The sequence below is a fragment of the Suillus paluster genome, assembly GCF_016628075.1.
Source record: "Suillus paluster strain FC165 chromosome Unknown EDB91scaffold_6, whole genome shotgun sequence".
Lineage (NCBI taxonomy): Eukaryota > Fungi > Basidiomycota > Agaricomycetes > Boletales > Suillaceae > Suillus > Suillus paluster.
This window is the reverse complement of record NW_024537566.1, coordinates 713,498-741,386: the sequence shown is the minus strand read 5'-3', so window position 1 is coordinate 741,386 and position 27,889 is coordinate 713,498. Positions and strand designations below refer to the sequence as shown.

Here is a 27,889-nt window from a genome sequence, read left to right as displayed (position 1 = left end):
GCCAGGAAGTACACCTCAATTTAGCGGAGTCCAGTCGGGCGTCTGATACAAGTCTGATGTGTTCATTTGAGCGAGATAGCAACATTGTCTATTGTAGTAATTCAGATGGTTCCTCGTCGTCCTGATTCGCCGTAGCATCCGCCGTACAGGTTTGATACACAAATCAGCACGTTAACTGGATGGGACACTGATCAACTCGCTGAGCTGTGGGCGGCGTTTGAAAGCAAATAGGCTCAAATAATAGGGTTTCTTGCGTACTAAGCACCTCATTACAAGATAACCGTCAAGTAAGCACTGCTCTCCTCCATTGCTGCCAGTCATTTAAAAAAATCTCTATCTATTGTCCGCTGTACGGTCGTTCCATCCGTGCTCACTCGGTCGTAGTTCGGGAAAATGTTGATGCCCTCTACCCAGCTCTAAGGTTATATTCATTGACAAGGGGCGACCCGAGTGCTTCTTCCGTCAGCAAATCACTTTGCTTCTGTGGCTTCTGTACAGAACTCTACAGAACCCACAGAGTCTCACAGAGTTCCACAGTGTTTTGCTGATGTCGCATCTATGTATAGGTCCGAGGCAGAAGGAGTTTCACCATATGGGTTCCACGGGAGGTCTACGTTTCCCGACACGTCTGGTCACCTCTCTCCGTCGCCAGGACTTCCTGGACTAGTATGCTACGAAAGCGCTAGGTCTCAGATTCCACCTTTGTCTTCTGCATGTATGCACGTTCAACCTTGGTTAACATGTGTATGGTATTCTCGCCATTGCCTACAAAGTGAACTCCTCACTAGAGGTTAAAGCTCATACGTTTGCAGTCCACATGTTCTAGATTGTTTATCCGCCCACCCTGTCACAGGTTCTGCCTGTAATCTCTGCCTGAAATCCGCCAGGTGCAACCATTTTGATATAACTGTGGGGTGCATCGCAAAAAATACATAAAAGCAAGCCGTTTTCCTACTGCCAGTATCACTTGTTCGAGATCCCCCTCTCATATTACCTAGCACAAGCCATGCATTTCTCATTCCTACTTGCTATTGTTGCTGCTTTGACAACATTTATGTCTGTCAGTGCATGCGAGTCTAAAGGCCTGCTTTGCGGGATGGAGAACAAGCAACCATGCTGCTCAGGTCTTCATTGTAAGAAGGGCGTGAGTACGAGTGGTTCGCTTTGCATCCGAGATTCAACCCCATGACTCACCCTTTGCACCTTTTACCAACAGAAATACGGCGCAATAACGTACTGTCAGTAACCATCTCCCGACAAGCTCGGAAGACTAAACATGTTGGGGCAGTGAGTCGTGTTTCTGCTTTCGCGTTGGCACTGTGGTTGATCGCACGATATGCAGTTCATTGCGGAGTTGATCAATATGGTTACTTCTGTACAAATTCCCCTGCTGCCTCGACCAGACTCTTGAATAACATTGAAAAACCACTCCCCTGAATTCCGTGGCATTGATAAAAAGACACTCATCCTACTCGACTTGCTAACGTTTTTGCATGAATGCACAAGAAAACAGCCCGCAACGACATCGCAACACTTGTACGTACATATCGTTGAAGATCGTTCAGAAAGAAGGAGGGGTTAGTCACTAGTGTCGAGGACACTCAGCTCGAACTTCGCCATTCTGCAGTCCACCAGTGTGCTCATGAGCACGAATAAATAGAGGAACATCTCAAACACGATATCGATTTGGATGCATGACATATGTAATCTCATTTTCCTCCTACTCTCGATACATAGAAGGATAGAAGGAGGGATTCTACTAATGCGGCCCCCGAGAACGAGGGAGGTACATAGGGGGATGCAAATTATGCAACGGAGAATATATATGACTCGAAGAAGTTTGTAACGTACAGCCTTTATGAGAAGGATCATCGACCATCTTCCTTCGTCTATAAGTCTGTCTGGCGAAAACTAACGTACAACCATGCTGTGATCGAACGGATAGGCTATACGACAGTTGTATCAGATATTCATGTGGGTTAGATCACATCCCTGACCGGCGTAGGGCATAAACCTCTTTAGATTCAGAACGGACAAAATTGTTGACACTGGAGAATCGAGATGAATGGTCTAAGGTGGCCTCGCGGACTCTGAGCGGAGATGTAGCGCGGGGGCAGAGAGAAGAAATACAGGAATGCGGACTACCTTGATAGCATGAGTACTTACCAGATGCGATGCTGAGATATCCATGTCCATGATGACGAAACTGTGCATATTGCCGAGAGTTGGGTGCTTGATCTGCACAGCACTGGCAAGTGCTGAAACTGTGAAGCCCCGCCCCAAACCCTTGTACGGGGCGCGAGCCAATGGTTCATTTATTATACCCATGCTCACTCGAACAAATGTAGCACTGAGTAGTTTATCGCATGTACTGTCGACATCGGGCGTTGCCCCAAGACGACAATTAACTAGATTTTTTTTAAAAAGCTGTGAAGTGAACATGAGGATGAAGCAAGGAAGACATACCTGTAGAGGACTCGAACAGCGACCTTTTCTTGGCTCGACTCTGCTGAACAGAACGTTCACTCCATTGCGTATTTTGCGTTTGCGAAGCAGGAGCAATCAGCCGAAATCAGCAATGAAGCCTCATCAGAAGATGCAAGAACACTGAACCCGTCTGTGGTATCCTAGGCCTGCCTGATAAACGCTGTCGGCGGACATTGGGGTCGTGACACGAGATGATTGGTTCTGTTTTCTCGAGCCAGAAATATAGAGGAACAAGGTTTGAGAATGTGAATTTAAGTTGCTGCTCAGACTTGGCATCGAATCGCAAATAGAAGGATGGGTATGTGAGTAGAGTTGGTTTGTGATACGAAGCGATATGATTACTGCCATTAGCCTAGCTTGCACGTCTGTTCTGATGGTTTCGCATCTGGTTTTCAGAGACGGTGTCCGATGTTAATGTGGACAGCCTTCACATTCATATAGCTGAAACAAAAGGTCAGCGGAGGCCGCCACACCATCACATATTAACTCACTGTTCCAAGGCATATTCGCCAAACTCACGCCCAAAGCCTGACTGTTTGAAACCACCGAATGGCACGCTCACTTCGTGAACGTTGTAACAATTAATCTACGTGCACCACGCAATCAGCAGTCTTGACGTTAGCATGCTCATGCTCACCCATGCGGTACCAGCTTCGATACTATGCGCGACTCGAATCGCTCTGTCAATGTCCCTGGTGAAGACAGAGCAAGCAAGGTCATAAAGAGTATCATTTGCCTGTTCAATGGCCTCTACGCTACTTTGTCAGAACTTGGATACATCCTTAAAAGGAAGCACTTACCCTTGTGAACTTGATGACCGCGGCTACAGGACCGAATATCTCTTCCTGCACGATCTTCATAGTCGGTTTGCATTTTGTGAACATAGTCGGTTGAATAAAGTAGCCCTGATGTCCGTAGCGTTCTCCATCAACGTGGACGGTTGCGCCGTCCTCTTTACCAGATTTAATGTATCCCATGATCCGCTGAAAGGAAGTAAGCAGAAGCGACTCGCTGCATAAGGCGGATGCTCGCCTCAAATTGCGTCTGCGAAACTCTCGCAAAAGGGCCGCTGACTTTCAAAGACAACGCATGCGCAGTGAACTTCTCTGAAAATTCATCGTATATCCCGGCTCGAATGAATGTGCGGGAACTTGCGGTGCACACCTGCCCATGATTCATGCTGGAATAGGGTCAGTAAGGCTCGACAATAAAGCATGTCACATAAAATATTCCGTGCGCCACCCACTTCAGTCTGCTCCAGGTCTGCACCATCGAATATGACACTGGGGCTCTTACTGCCAAGCTCGAGAGTGACCTTCTTCATGTTGGACTTGGCGGCGGTCTCCATGATCTTGCACCCAGTAAGCGTGCTGCCTGTGATGGTTATCTTGTCGACGATATTGTTTTCAGTGAGAGCTTGACCCGCGGTACTACCGTACCCATTCACAATATTGATGACGCCATCAGGGAAGCCCACTTCGGCAAATAAGGGACAGACGAAGCGCAGTCAATGGTGTCAGTTCAGATGGTTTAAGGATGACGGTGTTTCCCGCTGCTAGAACTGGGCCGATCTTTGAGGACAGCATCGAGACTACAACACGTTGTGATTGACTCACTAAACAAGGATCAAATGAACATACGAGGGAAATTCCAGGGAATGATCGCTCCCTGCAAGATGTTGAGTTCACAAGTCTTCACCGCGCGACTACGTACAAGCACAAACCACAACTCCAATGGGCTCATGACGCGTATAAGCCATCTTCTTTTCGTTCGTCTACCAGGTGGCTATATATCAGATTAATTTGTCCCCGAAATGCGAAGCCTGCCTGACCTCGATAGTTTTCCCTTGAACCTTGTCCGCCCATCCCGCGTAATACCTCAAGATAGCGACAGATCTAGGAAGATCAGCCATCTGGGCTATGATGAAGGCTTTGCCTGCACAGGGATAGCATTACGAGTAACAAACATGGCTAAACCATCACCCTACCTACGTCTAAAGCCTCCAAGGCAGCGAATTCGTCAGCGTTGGCTTCGAGGAGGTCTGCAAGTCTGTTAAGCATCCTGCTCCTTTGCGCACCGGGTACCTTGAAGCCCCAGCGCTCTTTGTAAGCCTTCTTTGCAGCTTGAGCGGTGATCTCGATGTATACAGCAGTGACAGCTGCGACTGAGATTATCACCTTTCCATTGACTGCGACTGCTGTTAGAACTGATGAAGGACAGTAGTTAGTTGACCCACCCGGATTCAGGACCCTAAATCAGACAGGCATCAGGTAGATGCCTGAGTAGGATGAAGATAAACACATACTCGATCGTGCCTTTCTCGACGGGTTCAACAAACTTTCCATTGATAAATAGGCCGGTGGTGACCGTTGACGTGCCCTTGCAGGTTGGTGTGTCGAACTGATAAGTGAAAGTGGAAGACATGATTAGAGTTGGACTTACTTATAAGTCATTGCATTATTTCGCATCTAGTACTCCGGCATTTGCTGGAAAATTCGGAGCCGGAGGCCTTACTAGTCTCCCAGATCAATATCAATCGAAGATAGTCGTTCGATATATTCGGAGGACTGGTCTGTAGCAAAACTTGGTGCATCAGACAGTGATAGTATTGGCAGTAGTCTGCAAACCGGAGAATCTGCCAGCGTGCACTCGATACTGTCAAGCCTGATTGACGAAAATACGTGGGTATGCACACCCGGGAGTGGGAATAATGGAGGCATCTAGCCTCCTGCAGTAAGACCATATAGAAGGAAGGCAGTCGTTCATTTATTATGGGAGGCATCACGACACGAACTTGGTGACAGATCTCGATGCCAACACCTTGCTACAAGCTTAATAGAGGGGCTGCCTTTGAGTTATGTATCATGACTCACAGAATATTTCCTGACGTCAGCTACTATTGCCAGCACATCGTAAACTTGCGGGCTCCTACGGAAGAGAAATCTCAATACTGTTCGCGTGGGCGACACATCAGCATAAATTCTTCGAACACGCATTGGAAGTCTATGGAAACCTGAAAATTCAGAGCTCTAGAACCTGATAATACCAGGCCGAGTCGCGACGAGGTCACTGTTTTATTTATGTCAGTGCTGGGAAGTTCCTTGATCTGCTACTTACTGGAAGGGATCAGAGACCACTATTAGCATTCTAATATTGGTCGGTGCATGATGTTTGTGTCCACTTAAATATTAGAGATATGACTACAAGTAGTACCCTTACCAATGCAGCAGCCATCACGAGATGCTGATCGTGAACTCAACGACGCCTTTGAGTCCGGTGGTGATGATGACAACCAGATGGAAACAAGTCGTGGCCAACGACGAGAAACACTGAAGAAACACACGAAACAAAACAGAACCACGTTCTGGATTGCGAGACGACGACGACGGTAAGGTACAAGCTAAGGAAAAGACGTGTCTAAGATCCAATGAACCATATGTCATGTGTACGTAAGCGCTGAGGCTTACACCAGATCGAACATGCACCACCGAATCGCGCCAATACCCTTTCCTGCATCGTCATCAACCAAGTCGAAGGAGACACGAACGGTGAACGTACGAGGAGTAACATGAGTTAAGTTGAAGTACTCACGAGTTCATAGAAACACATTCGATTTGGCAGGTAAGAGCGGGGACTGAGGGTGATGGAGTCCACAGAATGTCTTCAGCCAGGCACTGAATATTTGGATTAGCACCAAACCGAAGAAATTCTATGGACCCCGCTTAAAGCTTGGACTCCCTGCACGGACATGCACTCTGTCACCCGCCTCAATCAATATGTCATTTGTCACATCCGCTGAGTCGAAGCAGACACAAAAGAGGAACTCACAGTGGGTCGCTTCTCCCGAGGGCAACATCGATGGTTGAAGTACTCAGTAGTCGGAAGGAATACGTTCGGCGTAGTATGCAAAGACCGAGTGATGGAGTACATGGATTTGAGACTGACCACGTCTCTAAGGTTTTGTTGAGCCAGAAATAGAAGAGGAAGAAGGTTTGGGGATGTGAATTAGGTTGCTGCGCAGACCATTGGCACATCATAGAACGTGGCGAAGACGAATTGCAAATAGCCCGAGTCCTACAAGCAGTACGTCGCCATTAAGAAGCTTTTTGCAGATTCAGAGGCTACCGAGGGTGCGTGGAACTTCAGAGGGCGAATGTCGGCTCGTCTTTTATTGGGTAGGGCTTTATCAACTCACTTCACGCTTAACTCGGCACCACTATTACTCAACGCACACAATCTACTCAGTGTGAGATGTTAGCAGAGGTTTTGGACGTTCAACGTTAGAGCCACCACTCATATGAGTCACACGGTCTGGATCAACGACTACTCATGGCTTTCCCGACGGTAGTGAGGCGGGTTATTTTTTGTTTGGGTTTGGGTTGGGGGTGACTGGAGGAGAGGTGGATTGAGTGTTGGGGCTTTGTATGCTGCATCCTGTTGAGATGTAGCATACAAGCAACCTGGGGACATGGCTCGTGCACTCGGAGTATCGAAGAGCCTATCTGAGCGGCGAAGCGAGTAGTACGTACTTGAATATAAATATGACTTTGCATTTGGTACCTAACCCAATATATTCCTATTCGCGAACCGTCGCTGTCCGAGTCGCTATCATGATCTCGTTGTACTGCTCAGAACCTATACATTAACACGTCTGTATCTGTACTATCCCTTCCAGTGCAATCAGAAGTCGGCAGTCACGACTTTTCTGTGACTGCATGTGACAAATTGTAACAAAAGTGTCACCAAAATGTGTGACCTGCCGACTTCTGTGGGGTGCCGATTGCAGTGTGCACCGAAAGGGATAGTACTTGGCGCTCTAGACACACGATGGTGCACACGCGTTAGCCTTATATCGATCCGCTGCATCCGTACCATCCTTTTCCACTACGCCCATACCACCATTCTACGCATCCTTTCTACCAACTTCTCAACCCACTAAAGAACAATATTAAGCCAAACTATACAGATACCTCAGCGTACGAGAACACCTCCTGCGTGGCGCGGACCTTGAAAGGCTCCTCTGAGACTGCGAGTTATGCTCAACATTTTAGGTGTGTTTTCATTGAATTTAGTTTTGGGGTGTTGTTGGGAGAAGGGGGGTTTCTTGCGTACTACCTCATTATATCCAGATAACCGTCAAGAAAATACTGCTCTCCTCTATTGCTAACGGTCGGATCTTCCGTATTAACTCGGTCGCAGTTCGGGAAAATTTGGATGCCCTCTACCTGGCTCTAAGGAAGGAGTCGAGTGCCTCTTTATATCTGTGTATAGGTCCGAGGTAGATGGTTTTTTCCATAACATTGGCTCCACGGATGACCTACGTTTCCCAACACGTCTGAGAACCTCTGTCCGTCGCCAGGACTTTCCTGGACCAGTATGCTATGATGAACAAAGTTCGTACGTTTGCACTCCATATCTTCTAGATTGTTTGTCCGCCGAACCTGTCACAGGTTTTGCCTGTACTCTCTGCCTGAAATCCTGCAGGCTCAACCATCCTGATAGAACTGCGGAGTACTTCGCCAAGAACATATTCTGGGACATAAAAAGCAAGCCGTCTTCCTACTACCAGTATCAGAGCTATTACTCGAGATCCCCCTCTCATATTACCTAGCACAAACCATGCGTTTCTCATTCCTCCTCGCTGTTGTTGCTTTGACGACATCTATGTCCGTCAATGGTGCCACATATTGCGTGGCCAAAAACAGGCTTTGCGGGCCCTCAACGAGCAACCGGTTGAATTGCTGCCCTCATCTTGTTTGTAAGACGGGTGTGAGTACGAGTCGTCTGCTTTGCATCTGGGATTAACCCCACGACTTACCTTTTGCGCCTCGTACAGGTTTACGGCAAACTCACGTACTGCCAGCCGACGGGCTCAGAAGACTAAACATGTTGGGACAGTGAGTCGTGTTTCTGCGTCCGCGTTGGTACGGTGGTTGATCGCACGATATGCAGTTTTTTTGCGGTGTTTGTCGACATTATGCTTACTTCTGTACCAAGTTTCCTGCTGCCTCGAGCAGACTCTTCAATAACATTTGACAACCACCCGTGTGAAATTTATGGCATTGATAAATTAAAAGACACTCATATTATCCGACTTGCGTACGTCTTACATGAATGCACAAGAAAGAAAGGAGCTAGTGTCAGGATTCCGACCACTCGAACTTCGCCATTCTGCAGGACACCAGCCAGTGTGCTTTTGAGCCACTTCCTGAGGCGAATAAATCAAGGAACATCTTAAAACACGGTATAGATCTGCATACACGACGTATATAACCTCTTTATCCTCCTACTCTCGACGCGGATTTATTGTCATTTTGCCCGATTGATTATGATCGTGACGCGAGAGGTTCGTCCATCTTATCTGTATTCTCTAGACTCCAAATCAATTTAGAAGTACATGTTTCAACTACGGAGTACATCGAATTTTTGACATAACAATCAATGACTTGGGGGGCCCTCATATGCGCAACCTCAGGGCCGCCATTCGCTCAACCAAACATCTCTTGGTCCCGGAAGCAGACTCTTCTCCCTCCGGATGTACTGACCATACCCCATCTCCCCAACTACCTCTCCATGGCTGAACACTACCTTACCCCTGATGATCGTGTACCTCGGCCAGTTCTTGAACTCGATTCCCTCAAATGGCGTATAGTCGATAGCATGGTGTAACATCTCATTCGTGAGGTTGAATGGCTGGAAATTTGCTTGCGGGTACCAGATTACCAGATCAGCATCGAAACCAGGGGCGATGCTGCCCTTTTTCTTCAATCCATATAGCTTAGCCGGGTTGGTGGATGTCACCTCGACGAACTTCTGTGGGGAGATGCGCCCAGAGAGCACGCCGCCGGCGAACAGGAGCGGAACACGGGTCTCCACACCAGGCAGGCCGTTCGGGATCGAATGGAATTTGCCATACGGAAGGTTTCCGTGTTGGAGCCCTCGCTGCTTTCCGTTGGGATGATTGTACTTGCTGGGGGCGTGGTCTGAAGAAACGATAGTGAAGGTCCCGTTCTTGACCCCGGCCCATATGGCGTCTTGGTCGGACTTATCTTCCCGGATCGGAGGTGAGCACACGCACTTCGCACCTGGATATCATAGCTCGTAAGATAAAGGACAGAAGCGCTGCGAAGAGAAGAGAAGAGAAGTCCTTACCTTCGAAATCCCCCTTCCGCATGGAATCGGCGAGAAGGAACATGTACTGTGGACAAGTTTCGCCGTAAATCGGAAGGAGCCTCGTTTGTGCATCGCGAATGTGCTTTGTGGCATGCCCGCCGGAGATGTGCACCAGCAGGATCGGCGTATCCATAAGCTCAGCCAGACATATCACGCGGTTCTGTTGCCAGCATAAGAATCCCATTTCAAAGAATGTAAAAGTCCACTTACCGTCGCCTCAGCTTCCACGATCGGAGGGCGAGATGTACCATGGTGGTGGGGATGCGTCATGAGCTTCTCCTCGAGATGCTGTGTCATCCAGTCGATGATATCTGCATTCTCCGCGTGCACCATAGTGGTGATACCAAGTTTGCGAGCAGAATACATGAGATCAAGAATCTGGTAATCTTGAAGCTTCATCGGCTTGTATGTCATAAACAACTTTACGCTCGTAATTCCATATTCGTCGACCATCCGCGGGAATTCATTTTCAACGATTTGTGGTGTTGGATTGGTGATGATGACGTGGAAAGAGTAGTCGCAGTAGGACTGGCCCTTGGCGAGTTTGTGATAGTCCTCAATGACAGGAATGATACTCTCGTCCTTCTTCATTTGGGAAGCGAACGTAACTACTGTGGTTGTTCCTCCAGCTACTGCACTCCGCGTGCCCGTGTCGTACGTGTCAGACACGTAGTTTTCGCGATCTGGAACGACCCCATTCGTAATGACAGAGTGATCGATATCCACACCGACGGTGGCTTCGTATATCTGCTCATGATAAGAATCCGAGAACAGAGAGTGGAGAAAATGATTAGCCTGGCTCAGATGGACATGACAGTCGACTCCTCCTGGAGTTATAAAAGCCCCCTCAGCGTCGATCTCTTGCGCGCCGGGTGCGACTGGAAGACGAGGACCGACGGCGACAATGGTTCCATCCTGAAATAGGTAGGGACATGTTAAAACTCGGAAACAACAGCAGGCGGGATTCGCACTTTGACTCCAATATCACAGGACTCCCAGATGTCTGAGGCAGTCACGACGGTGCCATTGCGAACAACAAGGTCAAAATCCATGGTAGTGTATCCAAGGAAGTTTCAAGAATGTCACACGAGAGACGACAGAGATAAATACTCTCCTGGAGATAACAGGAAGACCACATGAACGTCATTTCACCTTTATCTTCCAGAAATGAGGTCTCATGCCAGGAAGTACGACTCAATTTAGCAGAGTCCGGACAATCGGGCGTCTCATAAAAGCCTGATGTGCTCCTTTTAGCAAGATAGCAACGATGTTTAGTGTAGCAGTTGAGAAGGTTCCTCGCTGTCCTACTTAGCCGTAGCATGCGCTGTAAAACTTTAATATACAATTCAGCACATGGATTGGATGGAAAATCTCCTCACCCTCAGGCATGCCACCCAAGCTCATAGGTTCATCGTCGGCAGTAAGGTGACGCTTGAAGCTTGAAGGATCCTATAATTATTTCGACACTTTCGTCGTCTTGATGCAACCACAGCATATGATAATCATGAGGGGCAACATTAGTGGTTGAAGTACTCGCTAGTCGGACGGAACGCATTTCACGTGGTAGGTGAAGCGGAGACTGAGGGTGATGGAGTCCACAGAACGTCTTCGACTAGTTGTTGCACCGCATGCAAGCAATAGCAGCAGAGATTCTGTGGACTCTGCCATTCGTTGTCTTTCCTCCGAGGCTCTTGCTCAACAAGTCGAGAAAAAACTTTGTTAGAGTGAGATGCAGGGATGTTAGTGATGTGGACGGCTGGAGGTGAACATGATCAATTGACATGTTCGAAAGTATACCTTTTCACGGTTGTGGAGGAATGGTTCCATCACCCGTTCATTCTGTGCCCTTCGTCATCATGTGAATCGAAGCAGAAGACACGAAGGATGAGCTCACCAGGGAGACTCATGGGTTGAGTTGAAGTACTCGCAGGTTGGTAGCGTCCGGCCTGGCAGCTTGGGGGTGATCGAGTCCACTGAACATCTTCAGCTAACTGTCTGCGAAAGAGATTCTGTGGACCCCGCTATTCAATGTGTTTCCTCGATAGGTGTTTGTGAGTGAAGAGATGAGCGTTTGTGAGTGACCATGTTCAAAGTGGGATAGCGGCGGCGAATTGAAGGACGGGTATATTTTCCGTGCTTACCTAAACTACTTTGTTTAGGGAAAATAACCTCCTAACCAACTCCTCCTCCATGGCTACCAAGTCCGCAGTCTTTGATGATAGCGAGTCCGTTACTAATGCACCTCCCGCATACGACACAGTTTCTACGTCTGTATTATCAGTGGATTCCGTCCAATTCGCACTACCATCTGTATTTTCCTTTCTATGGATTCGGGCACGTGCCGCCGCTGTTCACCTTCCTCCGTCGCTCAGAATGTCAGCGCTTGCGCTCCTACTCTTTCAGCAGCCAGCTGCAGATTTCTCCAACCTCTTGCAGAAACGCAATATCGAGGGTCATATGCCGCAGCAGTGGCGCAACATTTTTACGATACCGCACTCAACACACACAATCCACTCAGTGTGAGATGTCAGCAGAGGTTTTGGATATTCAGTTTCGAACCACTACTCACATCACACAGTCTAGATCAACAACTACTAGTTTATGCATATCACTTGAGTTCTGAATAGTGATATTTTTAGGTGGGTTGTTTTCTGTTTGTGTTTGGGGTGGAAGAGAGGAGGTTTCGGTGTTTGAGGATTTTGTATGCTGCATCTGTACTCAGCGTTATGGACGCTCGATGATGCATGTGCGTTAGTCTATAAGTTGCAACAATACTAACCCAAACTCTACAGATACCTTGGCGTACGAGAACACCTCCTGCGCGGCGCGGACCTTCTGGAGCTTATAAAGTAGGTGCGTTTAGGGACGTATTAATCCGTGGTCGGAATTCGGGAAAATATTGACCCAGCTCTAAATGTATATCCATTAACAGGACGTGCTTCTTTGCATCTATGTATTGGTGCGAGGCAGATGGATTTTCCCACAATGTTGGTTCCATAGAGGGGCTACATTTTTTGACATGTCCAGTGACCTCTCTCCGTCGCCAGGACTTTCCTGGACTAGTACACCACAAAAGCGCTAGGTCTCAAAATTCCACTTATACCTTCTACACATATACACATTCAACCTTGATCAACATGTGTACGGTATTCTCTGCATTGCCTACAAGGTGAACTCCTTACTAGATGTTAACCCGTATTAAAGTTCTTCCATTTGCAATCCACGTGTTCTAGATTGTTTGTCCGCCAACCCTGTTACAGGTTCTGCCTGTACTGAAATCCGCTAGGCTAATCCACCCTGCTAGAACTGCCGAGTACTTAGGACATAAAAGTAAACCGTCTTCCTGCTACCAGTATCAGAGCTATTGTTCGAGACCCCCCTCTCATATTACCTAGCACAAGCCATGCGTTTCTCTTCCCTCCTCGCTGTTGTTGCTACTCTGACAACATCTAGTATGTCTGTCAGTGCCACATGCCTGTATGAACGCGAGCCTTGTGGGGGCGGGAGCAGTGAACATTGCTGCATAGGTCTTACTTGTACTAATACTCCGGGTGTGAGTATGAGCCGTTCGCTCTGCATCTGGAATTCAACCCCATGACTCACCCTTTGCGCCTTGTACCAATAGAATGCTAACTCACGTACATCGTGTACTGCCATAGAGAGCATCTCTACAAAGCCACATTAATCACCTCACGATGAGCTCGGAAGACTGAAGATGCTGCGACAGTGAGTCGTGTTTCTGCTTTCGCGTTGGTTGATCGCACGATATGTTGATCGATATGCTTACTTTTCTACGAATTTCCCTGCTGCCTCGACCAGACTCTGCTCTTGGATAACATTAGAGAACTTCCCACTTGAATTCTGATTGATAAAAGACACTCATATTACTTGCCCGACAACCGGTGTATTCAGCCGACATTAAAGTACGTGTACGTACATGTCTTTGAAGATAGTTCAGAAGGAAGGAGGGGCTAGTGTCGAGGACGCTTGAACTTTGCCATTCTGCCGGACACTGCTCCTCCTGAGGAACTTGATGAGCATGAATAAATAGAGAAACGTCTCAAATCAGATATTGATTTGGATACATGGCATATATGTGACCTCATTTTCCTCCTACCCTCGACATTGATTTATGATCATTTTCCCGGTTGATTATGATGTCTAAATGTGACTTGCATGTGTAAAGTACGAGACAGTATCGATTTAGAAGTACATAGTTCAACTATAGAGTGCATCAAATTTTGAAATAACAACCAATGACTTGGGGACCTCTCGTATATGCAACCTCAGGCCGCCATTCTCTCTTAGCCCCGGAATTCTCCCTCTGGATGTACTGACCGTACCCTATCTCCCCAACTACCTATCCATGGCTGAACACCACCTTACCCCTGAATATCATGTACCTCGACCGGTTGTTGAACTCAATTCCCGCAAATGGTGTATAGTCGATAGGACCAGCATCGAAGCCAGGGGCAATGCTGCCTTTTTCTTCAATCTGTATAGCTTAGCCAGATTGGTGGATGTTACCACAACGAACTTCTGTGTGGAGATGCGCCCAGAGAGGACGCTGCCGGAGAACAGAATCAAAACACCGGTCTCTACACCAGGCAGGCCGTTCGGGATGGAACGAAATTTTTGTTACGAAAGATTTCCGTGTTGGGTTGGGGCCCTCGCTGCTTTCCATTGGTACCCAGAATATCTTTTGCTAAGATGTTGCACATCAGAAAAAACGATATTCCGTGCAGGTCCTCACTTCAGGAGCGGAGACTGAGGGTGATGAAGTCTACATAATATTGATGTCTTCTGATAGCTGTTGCATATAGCACTCGCAGCCAGCTGAAGAGATTCTATGGACCCACTATGCTTGGACTCCCTGCACGGACCTGCGATTGTCTATCCGTTTCACGAGGACATCTATGCCCTTCGTTATCAGCTTAGTGGAAGCAGACACGAAAGTGGAACTCGCGATGGATCGCTTCTCTTGACGGGCAACATGGGTCGGTTGAATGACTCGCAAGTTAGAAGGAACGAGATCGACATGGTAGGCGGAGAGACTGAGGTTGATGGAGTCCACAGAACATCTTTAGCTAGCTGTCGGATCTTTCCAAATTACAGCAGAAGAGATTCTATGGACTCCGTCGTTCGATGTTTTACCTGTTGCCCAATAAGATGGGGAAGGATTTATGGGCTTTGCACGCTAAGAGTACTTGAGGTTATGGGCCCGTTGTCATTACCTTAGTCAAAGAAGCAGACACGAAGGTGAGCTCACGAGGGAGACATAGGTCAGGATGAAGTGCTCTGAAAATAGGCCCATTCCCTCAACGAAGATCATAAATATACGGTAACATGTAACGGAAATGGAGATTGAGTAACCTAGCTGTTCTAGCGATGTCGCAAATGCAGGTGCTACTTCCTTCACAGCGTTCAAGGCAGTCTATCGGTACGCTGTGAAGGAATGGCTCATCATCAACTAAATGGAAGAAGCAGACACGAGGGAAGATGGGTTGAGTGGAAGTATTCGCAAGTGGAAGGAATGCGTTCGACCTGGCAGGCAGGAGTAGAGACTGTGGGTGATGGAGTCCACAGAATGACTTCTGCTAACTGTTGCACCCAGCAAGCGACGGCAGCAGAGATTCTATCACCACTGTTCGATGTTATTGATTCGTCTGAGAAGAGGTAGAATTTGTCAACGAAGATTATAAGTATAGAGCAACATGTGATGGGAATAGAGCTGACAAATAAGCTGACTATTGGGACGTTCAACTGGAGCTGTGGAGGAATAGTTTCAATGCCGCTTCAACCTGTGTCCATTGCCATCAGCTTAGTCGAAGCAGACACGAAAGGACTCGTGGTGGGTCGCTTGTCTCCATGGGAAATATGGGGTTAAAAGTACTCGCGGGTTGGTTGGTTTCGGACTGGGAGGTTGAGAGTGATAGAGTCTATAGATTGTCTTCGACTAGCTATTGCAGTGTGCATTAGACTGCGAAATAGATCCTGTGGATTAACAAAGAATTTTAGTGATGCTAAGAGTGAGATGGGCGTTTGTGAGTGATATGGACGATTGGAGGCGAATATATTCGATTGAAAGTTCAGAGGTATACGTTTGTCATGGCTGCGGAGGAATGGCTCTATCTCTGTAAGCCCGTTGGCTTACCTGAGTTCCCATAATCAGCATAAATACTCTCCGAGATAATGAAGCGTGAGCTTTCATTATCACTGCCTTTTGACGTGACGAGTTGACCTACTTACAATCTCCGCTTCAATCTGTGGTCTTCCTCATTACTAGTAGTAGGAACTTGGAAGTAGACACGAACGGTGAATTCACGAGGGGCAATGGCATGGATTGAGCTGAAGTATTCGCGAGTTGGTAGCGTTCGGCTTGGCAGGTCGAGGGTGATGGTGTCCACAGAATATATTCTGCTAGATGTTGCATTCAACATACCTACAGAAGAGATTCTGTGAACCCTGCTGTTCGCTAATGTTGAGAAGAACAAGTCATGCTAGGTGAGCGTTTACCAGTGAGATGGGTTGATGACAGAAATAGAAGAACGTCATCGAATGCAGGCAAATTCACAGGTGACACATCTATACAGACTGTACTTAGCGCTCTGAGGGACGCGCGTTAACTAGCATAGTTCGGGCAAATTTGGATGCCCTTTACCTAGCTCTAAGGGTATATCTATTGATAAAGGACGAGTCGAGTACCTCTTTGTATCTGTGTATAGGTCCGAAGCAGATGGTTTTTCCATAACAGTGGCTCCACGGAAGACCTACTCTGAGAACCTCTCTCCGTCGCCAGGGGACTAGTACTCCACGAAAGCGCTAGGTCTCAGATTCCACCTTTGCCTTCTCCATGACTACACATCCAATCGCCATTGACACGCGGACGGTACTACTTCTCGACATTGTCTACAGGGTGAACAAAGTTCATACCTTTGCAGTCCACATGTTCTAGATTGTTTTTCCGCCGAACCTGTCACAGGCTCTGCCTGAACTCTCTGCCTAAAATTTGCGGGGCTTAACCATCCTGATAGAACCGAGTACTTGGCGAAGGGAATGTTCTGCTAATTAGCAAAACACTTTGCACTGTAGAGCTCTGTGAGGCTCTATGGGCTCTGTACAGTTCTGTACAGAAGCCACAGAAGCAAAGTGATTTGCTGATTAGTAGCGCCTAGGACATAAAAGAAAGCCGTCTTCCCGCTGGCAGTATCAGAGCTATTATTCGAGATCCTCATCTCATATCACCTAGCACAAGCTATGCGTTCCTCGCAGGGTTTTGTGTGACTGCATGTGACTAATTGTAACAGAAGTGTCACGTTTTCCGGCCAAAATGTGTGACCTGCCGCTTCTGTAAGGTGCCAATTGCACCGGAAGGGATACGGTACCTGGTGCTCTAGACACACGATGATGCACGCGCGTTAGCCTTCTCCGCTGCATCCGCTGCATCCGTACCATCCTTCTCCGCTACGCCCATACCAGCATTCTACCGCATCCTTCCTACCAACTTTTCAACCCACTAAAGAACAATATTAAGCCGAACTATACAGATACCTCAGTGTACGAGAACACCTCCTGCGTGGCGCGGACCTTGAAAGGCTCCTCTGAGACTGCGAGCTATGCTCAGCATTATAGGTGTGTTTTCATTGAATTTAGTTTTGGGGTGTTGTTGGGAGAAGGGGGGTTTCTTGTGTACTACCTCATTATATCCAGATAACTGTCAAGTAGGTACTGGAGAAGGGTTTTTTTTTGCGTGCTACCTCATTATATCCAGATAACTGTCAAGTAAGTACTGCTCTCCTCTATTGCCAATGGTCGGATCTTCCGTATTAACTCGGTCGTACCACGGGCAAATTTGGATGCCCTCTACCTGGCTCTAAAGAAGGAGTCGAGTGCCTCTTTGTATCTGTGTATAGGTCCGAGGTAGATGGTTTTTTCCATAAAATTGGCTCCACGGATGACCTACGTTTCCCAACGCGTCTGAGAACCTCCCTCCGTCGCCAGGACTTTCCTGGACTAGTATGCTACGATGAACAAAGTTCGTACGTTTACACTCCATATCTTCTAGATTGTTTGTCCGCCGAACCTGTCACAGGTTTTGCCTGCACTCTCTGCCTGAAATCTGGCAGGCTCAACCATCCTAATAGAACTGCGGAGTACTTCGCCAAGAACATATTCTAGGACATAAAAGCAAGCCGTCTTCCTACTGGCGGTATCAGAGCTATTACTCGAGATCCCCATCTCATACTACCTAGCACAAGCCATGCGTTCCTCATTCATTCTCGCTGTTTTAACTGCTTGCACAACATTTATGTCTGTCAGTGCATGCGTGACTCAAAACAGGGGTTGTGGGAAATCGGCGCACGGCACAACATGCTGCCCAGGTTTTCATTGTGTGTCGCATGTGAGTATGAGTCCATTGACTTTGTATCCGGGATTCAACCCCATGACTCATCCTTCGCGCCTTGAACCAATAGCCTTCCGGATCTACATGCCATGCGAATGGGGAGGGAGACTGAATATGTTGGGACAGTGAGTCGTGTTTCTGCCTCTGCATTGGTACAGTGGTTGATCGCACGATATGAAGTTTTTTGCAGAGTTGGTCGATAGTATGCTTACTCCAGGACAAAGTTTCCTGCTGCTTCAACCAGACTCTTGAATAACATCAGAAATCCACCCTCATGAATTGTGTAGCGACACTCATGTTACTCAACTTGCGAACGTTTTTGCATGAATGTACAACTTAAAAGTTCAGAAGGAAGAAGGAGCTAGCGTCGGGGACACTCAAACTTCACCATTCTGCAGGACACCAGTGTGTTTTTGAGCCATCTCATGAGCGCGAATAAATCGAGGAACATCTCAAACACGATATAGATCTGGATGCATGACCTATGTGACATCACAAAATGTCCTCCTACCCTCGACACCGGTTTATTATCATTTTCCTCGACTGATTATGATTGTGACGCGGGAGGCTCGTCCATCTTATCCGCATCCTCTCGACTTCCAATCAATTTAGAAGTACACAGTTCAACTACGGAGTATATCGAATTTACCCTTGATGATCGTGTACCTCGACCAGTTCTTGAACTCAATTCGTCACCTGTACATGCCAGGGTTATGCTTAACCATAGCTAGTAAGCAATGAGGAGGTTTTGTAAGTTTATTTGTAGTCCACAGATCCCACACAATTAAGCTTAATGGCTTCTGAGATTCTCCGGTGTCCCAAACCAGCACTAACGCCTGAAATATTACCAAATTTAGATATTCCAGTATCCTCACTATCCTCACATATCCCTGCCAGCTCTACCTGCTTCACCACAGCTTATCCCCGTCACCACTGCTGTATATAAGTAGTAGCTTGCCTCTTACCAAACACTTAGCGCATGATTTCAGCTGTCCAGTGTCCAGAGGCAAAGTAGATTTCAACTACGTCACTCGCCAACGAGCACCTCGCATTCCGTCTCATTCATCTACAACGCCAATATATGCGCGCTGTTTCTGCTGACGTCCTCTCACAATCATTCTCCGTCTGGACCGCTTCTAAAAATCAACAAGACCCGTCGCTAGCCACCGCCGAATATGTCCAATTTATTTAGACAGCTATTTCTTCCTCTCTTGATTCGGGCAGTGACATCTCTAAAGACAAGACGAAGATGGATGTTATCTCACCTTCCACACACGGACACAGCAAAAAGTAGCTCACAGACCTTCCTGATGAATGGAAACTTACCTCAGATGCCCGCATTCGGCGTTGGTTTACCTTCTTCTGCGGCTTCTTTCTCAGACAGCTTGATCTCGAGGAATTATGGCAGGAGGTGAGAAAGGCAAACAGCTTGGAAGAAGTATAACGAACGCTTACGCGATACGATGATGGGAATCCAAGAGGGCATGAGTCTACCGTTCATTTACATTCTGTCTTGCAAAACTGACTTGTCCGTTTTCACAGCAATCACTGGTTATGTTTGCGAATATTATACGCGTGCTGTTTCCACCCATTCAAAACCTCGACTCCATTTCCAGCATGGTTTATTACTCGCCGACATTCTTGTCGATCCAGTTCTCCTGCATGGAAGTGTGTTACATAGCGTCGTTCAAGTTAGCCAGCGCGATAGCGGAGGCAATTGACGATGCTACAGGAGGTAAGGAACTGTCCGAAACACAGAGCACTGCCATTGACTATAAAACTTCGCTCAGTGCCAGCAAGCATCCAAGTTGGTGGGATCGGAGGTCCTGTGTCTCGTCGGTTGCTTTCGCACGATGTAGTTTTCTCTCGTTTACTCTTTGGCGTTCCTCGCACGCAGGCGGTAGGCTCTTCTGTTTTGGATTTAATTCCAGTTTTGATGTGTTGTAATTTTACTAACTCTCTGTATGGTTGCTCTGGGCGTGAATGGCTACATCGCCATTGGGGTGGCCATCACGGTCGGCATACTCTTAGACGCGGCTTCTATGAAGAACGAGCCAAGGATCATGTCGGCCTGTAGAGCGGTTTACCTCTGGTGTTTTTTTGGTGACATCCGCAGTATTCATACAAACCAAACTTTGTAGATGTTTAATCGATTTGTACGCTTCGAACCAATGGTCCGTTGCTACATCAGCAAAATCTCACATTTCCTTTTCGGTCTTGTTTGTATTACTCGTCTGAAAAAAGTCGCTAAGTAAATAAAGCAAACCTCTGACATTGCTTATCCTGCTGGTGTCACTTTCTGCAAACACAGTTCAAGTGGATGTTGTAGTGTAAGACGCATAAGTGAATTTCAGCGTGATCAGAGAATATTTTTACATTGTCATGGTAAGTATACTAATAATACATGAAGTAGAGGACAGTGAGGCCTTCGAAACGGCTCCAAAACCATGGTGGAGGCAGGAGGGTGGTAGGAGAGAAGAACGAGGCCTTCGAACGGCTGCAAAACCATACAAATGGCTTGCGGAGGCAGGAGGGTAGTAGGGGAGGAGAACGAGGCCTTCGAACGACTGCAAAACCATACAAACGGCTCGAACACCACCTGAACTTTCAGGCGGCGGAGGCAGGAGGGTAGTAGGAGAGGATAACGACATCAGTAAAATTACACACCTCTTAATTTAACTTAACAAGCTTATTTTAACAACTAAGACGAAATAAGACGGTCTTATGCTAAGACAAGCGTCTTAATCAAAGCATCTGGTCTTGAGATGACATGCAACTTAACAGCACTTGAATTTAGTAAAATAAGACAAATAAGCTCCAAGTTAAGCAAGACTAGAAAGATGCAATAAGAAGCAGATAAGCACGAGCCGTGAAAGTAAGACATCAATAGACATAGTAAGAAGGATCAATCATTAATGGGTGAATAGTATGTGCGGCGAGGAGCGCGGAATGTGGTAGATAGTGGTGGCCAGTCCAAACAAGCAAATGCAATATTGAATACTATGCCCATCGTGAATGAACGCATATTAAAGGTGAGAGTAAAGGAAACTTACCTTTAACAGAATGCAAACAGGTCAGCAAAGCCATCATCCTCATCAGGCGTGACATTACTGGTGGCCCTCGAGCTCCCAGTACTTCTCGGATGCTTGGCATACTGCTGTGCCTCTTGCACTATGCTCGCGAAGTCCTCATTAGGAAGCGCTATGATGGGCTGCATGAATTTCTGGGTCATAGGGCCCCAGGCAGGTTTGCTAAAGGCAAATTGCTCGCCCTTCTTGATGACGGGTGTCCAAATATCTCCGTCACCTATCTTCGTAGCTTTAGTGCATTTGCCGCGGGTTTCTGAAATGATTTCGAAGGTGATATTCCCGTCTACAACTAGCTGAAGAATACAGCACACCTGTGAGAATATAAAGAATACTAATACAACAGAAATAAAACACGACTCACTGCAGTGACAGCAAGGGTAAAGGCAGCCCGCGCACCAATTGCTTTGGTGTCGAGATTGGGAATTCCAACATGGCCGTAGGTAAAATTGAGGTGGGATGCGAAGGTCTGGAGTATGAAGGAGGCCCTCCATATGCCTGTCCAAGCCTTTGAACGGATAATTAAAATTGACATTGAATAGTAATGAATGATGCTACTTACCTTGGGAGCGAGCCCAGCATTATCCCTGAATATAAACCGGTTTTGCTTCAGCATGGCTCGCGAAAAGTCCTTGTGAGCCTCTGGATCCAGGAAATTAGTGTCCTGTGCACAAAATGCTGTAAGAATGGAACAAGCGGCAATGCCAAACCCTCCACGCCATTCCATGAGGAGTTGTTTGGCCTTCAAACTTCAGTAGACTCGAACAATATGAGAAAGATGGACTTACTACTTTCAAAACAGCGCCAGAACTGGAGATTTCATGTTCAATCCTACCCTTGTATATATGGTCCCAGATATCTTGCATGACGTCCCTTAATTCATGGTTGTCAGGGCCCCACGGCTCGACATCTCCACCAGCCCAGTTTGCAACTGTGGGTATGAATACCTGACACCAGGTGTTGTTGTGCTGACAGCCATCCGGAAGATCGTCGTTCTGGTACCGATGATTAGTGCCACTGCCATCACGGCGAGATGTGACGCTCGTGGTGTGTGATTCCGTCTTTGCTCATTTTGAAGCAGGCACATGATGGCTATTGATACCAACATCAGTCTAAATTTCGCAAAAAAAGTCAGACAGGTACTATGTATAGTGAAAAAAGTGAAAACTCGCTGAAGTGGTGAGGCGTTTGATGCCTTTTCCCACTACAGGTGCAGAGGGTGCTTCATCCTCAGCCTCCTCAGTATCATTGGGCTCGTAAAGTTCCATAGACAAATCCGACATGAGCTCAGGGCAGCATGGAATCCTGGCAGTTGCCCTCGATGGTTGAGTACAAGGGGGAGGAGAAGACAATGATTCGGTCCTTGTGATTTGTTGGGATGGCGCACACACTGGGCGTGAGGTATGTGGAGATGACAAGCTACTGAATTTAACCACATCCTGAGGTAAGAGTAAGCATGATGTAAATGAAAAAAATAGGACTTACTGAAGTTGTGCGTCTAGCACTGTCACCAGCCTGAGTTTTCTTACTGGCCTGGTAAGCAGCCTCGCGCTCGAGTGAATCATTGTCGTCCAGTAGTGATAAGTCTGACTCTTTGATGCTGCGTGCTGGAGTAGGAGGAGGACCTGGATTGGTGCTGGTCAAACTCCCATGTGTGATCTTTGACACAGCAGTCGAAGTTGCAAGTGAGGAAACATGGGTGTGTGTCGCTGTTCGAATGCTGTGAGAAACAGAAGGCCTGAGTAACTTGCTAGTTGCGAGTTTCTCGGCCCAATCCTTTGTCTTGCTGATGCCTGCATAGTCGTCCTTTTCCATACCAACATCAGCCGCACTGAATGAGTCAAGGATATCAAGGTGAAAGAGAGTTGTTTCAGTCAGTAATAACATGATAGTTGGGAACAATGATAACTCACACTCCTTTCTTCCCTTTCTGGTCACTTATCGATGTAACACGTGCCTCAACATCTCTTGTGTACTGATCCTTCTTTTGATTGATGCCTGCCACATTATCAACAAGGCATGCGACCTGGACAGCTTCGCGGTGTGCCATTTTCTGCACATGCTTCCTCCTTGGCTGTACCTCTGCAAGTTCCTCATCACTGGACATAATGTGGTCAGTCTCAGCATTGTTATGGTGAGTCTGTACTTCTTCAGGATTGCCCTCCACTGGCTGAACACCATCTTTGTCTACAGTATCGATTATTTCAACATCTTCCTCCTCAGCTATACCAACTGGTTTCTTCACCTTCAACACAGGTCGTGCCTGAGGCCTTGGCCTTGGTGGATCCATAATGATCTTGAGGTCGTTCAAGGCTCTCTGGTCCTCAATAGCAGCAATACGCTCGGCATTACGCTGAACTGCAGCTTCCTGTTCTTGCTGCTCGTGCTCAATGTGGTCATTGTCTTCCTGGATTTGACGACCAGTACGTCTTTTCTGTTTTGTTTTGAGAACAATCTCACCAGGATGTTGATTCGCATTTTTAGGACGAGTGTTTGGCCGCGTCATTCTTGTAAAAGGCTTCATTGGTAGATGTGAAAATTTCGCTGAGGGTAGGGAGGTTGAGAAGGGACTTTGAAAGAGTTATGTGTTGCTCGCACCAGTTCTGTGTATGTAGTATATTACAATTCACTCTAGTACGACAGGTTTGCTAATACTTGCTATTTTTTAGCCCTCTCAAGTTGCACAGGTCTGCTCAACATGCCTGAAGACCACGACGTCCCTCAAACACAGCTCAAATGACGGGCATTTAGTGCCCATCGCATTCAGTGTCCATACCCTGGGTGCAAATGCTGGTTGAAAAACGCCTCTGGGCTCAAATCCCACCAAAGTGCGATGCACAGCTATTCATTTACTCACTCTGGTCAAGTGCCACATTCACGACGTGCTTCTGTTCAAGAGGTTGAAGACGAAGAAGCCCCAAAACTCACAAAGGACGAGGAGCGCTGGGAGTTTAGGCATGGACTCGTTTGAGACTACCATGAGGCACTGACTGGTAAGTACAATAATCTTGTTGCAGGTGATAGTCATCTTTAATAGAAAATTACACCTACAGGTCAAATTTGTGATGAGAATGGCAACTTTCTCAATCCTGGTACTCCTCCCGCACCATACACTATGAAGAGTCCTGACGACTGGACTCTGTACCGCAACCGGCTAGAATTTGAGGCTGCCGAGTTCCTGTACACCGAAAACCAGATGTCAGCCCACCAAATTGACAAGATCCTCTACTACTGGGGTATCACGCTTGCTGTCCATCACGACAATCCACCATTCGCTGACCACAAAGATCTATACAACACTATTGATGCAACACTATTAGGTGACATTGCATGGCAAAGCTTCTCCCTCGAGTTCAGTGGCGAAAAACCTGCAGAAGACTGTCCGCTTTGGATGCAACAGTCGTATGATGTTTGGTTCCAGGACCCTCATGCCATTGTGCGGAACATGCTCGCCAATTCAGACTATGTGGGCAAAATTGATTATACAACATACTGTGAATTTCAGGAGAAGGACAAGAAACACTGCTATAAAGACTTTATGTCAGGAGACTGGGCCTCGCATCAATCAGTATGTGTCCCATACTCATACAATTTTGCGCTAATTTTGCTACAGGACGAAATCGCACAAGACCCACAAACACATGGCACGGCCTTCATTCCCATCATCCTAGGTAGCAACAAGACAACGGTGTCTGTCGCTACAGGTCAAAATGACTATTATCTGCTCTATCTCTCCATTGGGAATGTTCACAACAACATTCGGCGTGCACATCGCAATGGCTTGGTTCTGGTTGGATTTATGGCAATCCCCAAGAGTATGTACTAGCTGTTTTTCTCATTCTTTACTTTGAAGCTTACTTGTTGCAGCGAACAAAAAAGGTGTCAATGATCCTGCATTCCGCAAGTTCAAGAAGCAGATGTTCCATTCCTCACTTTCAAAAATCCTCGCCAATCTCAAACCCGGAATGATGACTCTGGAAGTTACATGGTGCGGTGACAGCCACTACCGCTGGGTTATTTATGGACTGGGACCCTACATTGCAGACTACGAAGAGCAAGTGGTACTGGCAGGTATCGTCAAAAATTGGTGCGGAAGGTATGTAAGATCTTCTTGTCCGTCTCTGCCTCATGTCAAGATGTCCATGAAACTTGACATCTGAATGGTGCGGTCTTGAGTGATGATTCTGTGGGCGCAGTGTCTCATTCATTGGTGACATGTCCATGAAACTTGACATCTGAATGGTGTGGTCTCCAAGTGATGACTATGGATGTCTTATTCATATCTGCTTTTATGTACATTGCTGTCACCTCCTTCATACAGGGTCTCACTATTTACTTTGGCAGATGTCTCGCATTTCCTACACGTCTTGATGATGGAGGTGTTTCGCAGTCATGCGAGCATACTGATGCCCTTGTGGATTCGGTTAGTTTTGGTATACTCTGGGATGAGTATGGGATTATTGGCAAGCTAGTGGTAAGTCCTCCCTAGCATGTTAATCATGCATCGTGTCACTGACCATTGCACTGCATAGCCCTTCACAAATGACTTCTGTTAAGGTCGTGCTCAAGGGAGAGGTTGCTCAAAGGGCTTCGGCTTCAGCTCATGTGCTGCGCCCCTTACCCGAGTACGTGCCCTTTAATTTCCGGGGGACAGAAGGGAAGTCCGACGGAAGTCTGGGGAGTTCTGGAGGACTAGTGTTGGTGGAGTTCGGCAGAACTCCGGAAGGCTTATGTGGAGACGGAGTAAGGCTACTATGGAAGTCCGGAGTAGAAACAGAACAGAGGTTAGACTACCCTAAGGTAGAGCCGGAGAAGTAGTCCTAAGGTTTAACCTCTAAGACTCGGAGGTGGACAAGAGATGAGACTCAAGTCCGGAGATTGCAGGAATGAGCAGAACTAAGATGATATTCGAACTGAAGAGTTCTGGAGTATTACAGGGGTTTATATACTGTAGGTAACATGTAAGTAAATCAGTCAGCAAAGGTAAGGGCTATGTATGAAGCATGTGGAAAGTCTATTACTAAGTGTAACAGATCAAAGCAGTGAAGTCGGAAATGAAGTAGGAATGGACGGATCAATAAGCATAGCGGAAAGGACATAACCGGTGACCGGAGCAATAGCTAATCTAAAAGGAGTTAGGGGTGAGTGCGGAGATGAAGGCGGAGCGCCGGGCGGAATAGCAGGACGGAGAACCAGACTTTTAATGGAGTAGATCCGGAATTCCGGATCTGGAGGTACAGGATATGACAACTTCCCTCGTGCTGACATCCACCAGCTGCTTGCTCCTGACTTGCTGCATCAACTGATTAAAGGCACATTCAAGGACCACCTGATTGAATGGGTGGGTAAATATCTCGAACATGAGTATGGAAAAGCAGGCACGGCAGAGATTATGGATGATATTGACCAAAGGTAATTGTGCTTTCTCCCATCTTCTTACAGTGAGAACTGACAACATGCTAGAATTGCTGTCGCACCCTCGTTCCCTAGTCTACGGTGTTTTCCACAAGGGCGTGGATTCTCACAATGGACAGGTGATGACTCAAAAGCATTAATGAAGGTAAGCCCGATGCTTGTATTATCTTGTGTACACTTATGCAACTATTTACTAGGTCTATCTTCCAGCAACCGAAGGGCACGTACCAGACAATGTAGTTCGAGCATTTCGAGCGTTTCTGGAATTTTGCTACATCGTTCATGCCAATATCATCACAGATGATACTCTCACAGAGCTCAGGGATGCCCTTGAGCGCTTCCATAGATACCGCACCATATTCCAGACTATCAGTGTCCGCTTTGACATTTCCCTGCCCCGACAACACTCCCTTGTTCACTATGAGATTCTCATCCGAATGTTTGGCGCCCCAAATGGACTTTGTTCATCCATCACCGAATCCAAACATATCAAGGCAGTAAAGAAATCATGGCGACGCTCAAGCAAACACAAGGCTCTTGGTCAGATGCTCCTCACCAATCAGCGCCTGGACCAAATCATGGCAGCAAGGGTTGATTTTCAATTGCATGGAATGCTCAAAGGTTCTTGCGCTTTCAGCTACTATAATTCATTTTGTACATGCTTTATGTTTGATTTTGATTTGCTTTTATTCATTAAATCCCCAGTCAAGAATCGCTTCAATCCCGAAGATGACAACGGCACTGAGTCAGACATCGACAACAACAACCACGAAGAGCAACAGCCCGAAAAAACCAATCCATTCGCCAAGGAAGCTGACGACTATGACGATGTCAAGGATGATGGAGTTGTAGATGACGAGGACATTATTGCTGATGTGAACTTGGCACGTTGTGCTCGTGCGTATTCAAACTTTCTGACGACTTTCGAGCATTAATGTGACATTCAGAACGTAAATGTGCACATACAATTCCCAAACTTGCAGACGAACTTAATTTGCCATCACTCCCACTTCTCATTCGTCTGTTTTTATATGACCAGATTCACGCTGATGACAATCATTCTTCTGCCGATGTCCCCCTTCGTGACTGTCCGTCTTTTACAGGACACATCAAGATTTTCCATTCCGCTTCCGCTACATTCATCACACCAAGTGATCCAAGCGGAATCACTGGCATGCGATGCGAGCACATTCGTACTGTGCCCTCATGGTGCAATGGACCAGGCCGGTATGACTGTGCTTTCATCAATATTGATGACGAGCAGGATGGCATGCTCAGCATGAATGCTGTTCGGATTTTTTGCTTTTTATCTTTCACTTTTACT

The 27,889-nt window shown here is 47.0% G+C and overlaps 4 protein-coding genes across 4 annotated transcripts; all 4 read right to left on the bottom strand.

Annotated features, from left to right (window-relative positions):
* Nucleotides 1–2,876: 2,876 nt before the first annotated feature.
* Nucleotides 2,877–4,893, bottom strand: EDB91DRAFT_1107871 (Aldehyde/histidinol dehydrogenase). Its single transcript, XM_041317529.1, has 11 exons — nt 4,793–4,893; nt 4,475–4,737; nt 4,319–4,422; nt 4,211–4,261; nt 4,128–4,155; nt 3,986–4,078; nt 3,734–3,963; nt 3,520–3,651; nt 3,288–3,470; nt 2,979–3,235; nt 2,877–2,928 (listed from the first exon to the last, which is right to left on the bottom strand). The coding sequence occupies exons 2-10, from the start codon at nt 4,545–4,547 to the stop codon at nt 3,074–3,076; spliced, it is 1,056 nt and encodes a 351-aa protein (XP_041181830.1). The 5' UTR covers nt 4,548–4,737; nt 4,793–4,893; the 3' UTR covers nt 2,877–2,928; nt 2,979–3,073.
* A 2,910-nt stretch (nt 4,894–7,803) lies between these two features.
* Nucleotides 7,804–8,178, bottom strand: EDB91DRAFT_1107862 (uncharacterized protein; the record flags this gene model as incomplete). The annotated part of the gene is made up of 2 exons (XM_041317528.1): nt 7,938–8,178; nt 7,804–7,880 (listed from the first exon to the last, which is right to left on the bottom strand). The coding sequence occupies exons 1-2, from the start codon at nt 8,147–8,149 to the stop codon at nt 7,805–7,807; spliced, it is 288 nt and encodes a 95-aa protein (XP_041181829.1). The 5' UTR covers nt 8,150–8,178.
* A 780-nt stretch (nt 8,179–8,958) lies between these two features.
* Nucleotides 8,959–10,712, bottom strand: EDB91DRAFT_1217205 (uncharacterized protein; the record flags this gene model as incomplete). The annotated part of the gene is made up of 4 exons (XM_041320850.1): nt 8,959–9,572; nt 9,640–9,820; nt 9,871–10,575; nt 10,632–10,712. The coding sequence occupies 4 exons, from the start codon at nt 10,710–10,712 to the stop codon at nt 8,959–8,961; spliced, it is 1,581 nt and encodes a 526-aa protein (XP_041181828.1).
* A 10,407-nt stretch (nt 10,713–21,119) lies between these two features.
* On the bottom strand, nt 21,120–23,656 carry EDB91DRAFT_1304043 (uncharacterized protein; the record flags this gene model as incomplete). Its single annotated transcript, XM_041325017.1, has 7 exons — nt 21,120–21,464; nt 21,515–21,658; nt 21,713–21,892; nt 21,939–22,145; nt 22,356–22,589; nt 22,636–22,981; nt 23,064–23,656. 7 exons carry the CDS (start codon nt 23,654–23,656, stop codon nt 21,120–21,122), a joined length of 2,049 nt encoding a protein of 682 aa, XP_041181827.1.
* Nucleotides 23,657–27,889: the final 4,233 nt, after the last annotated feature.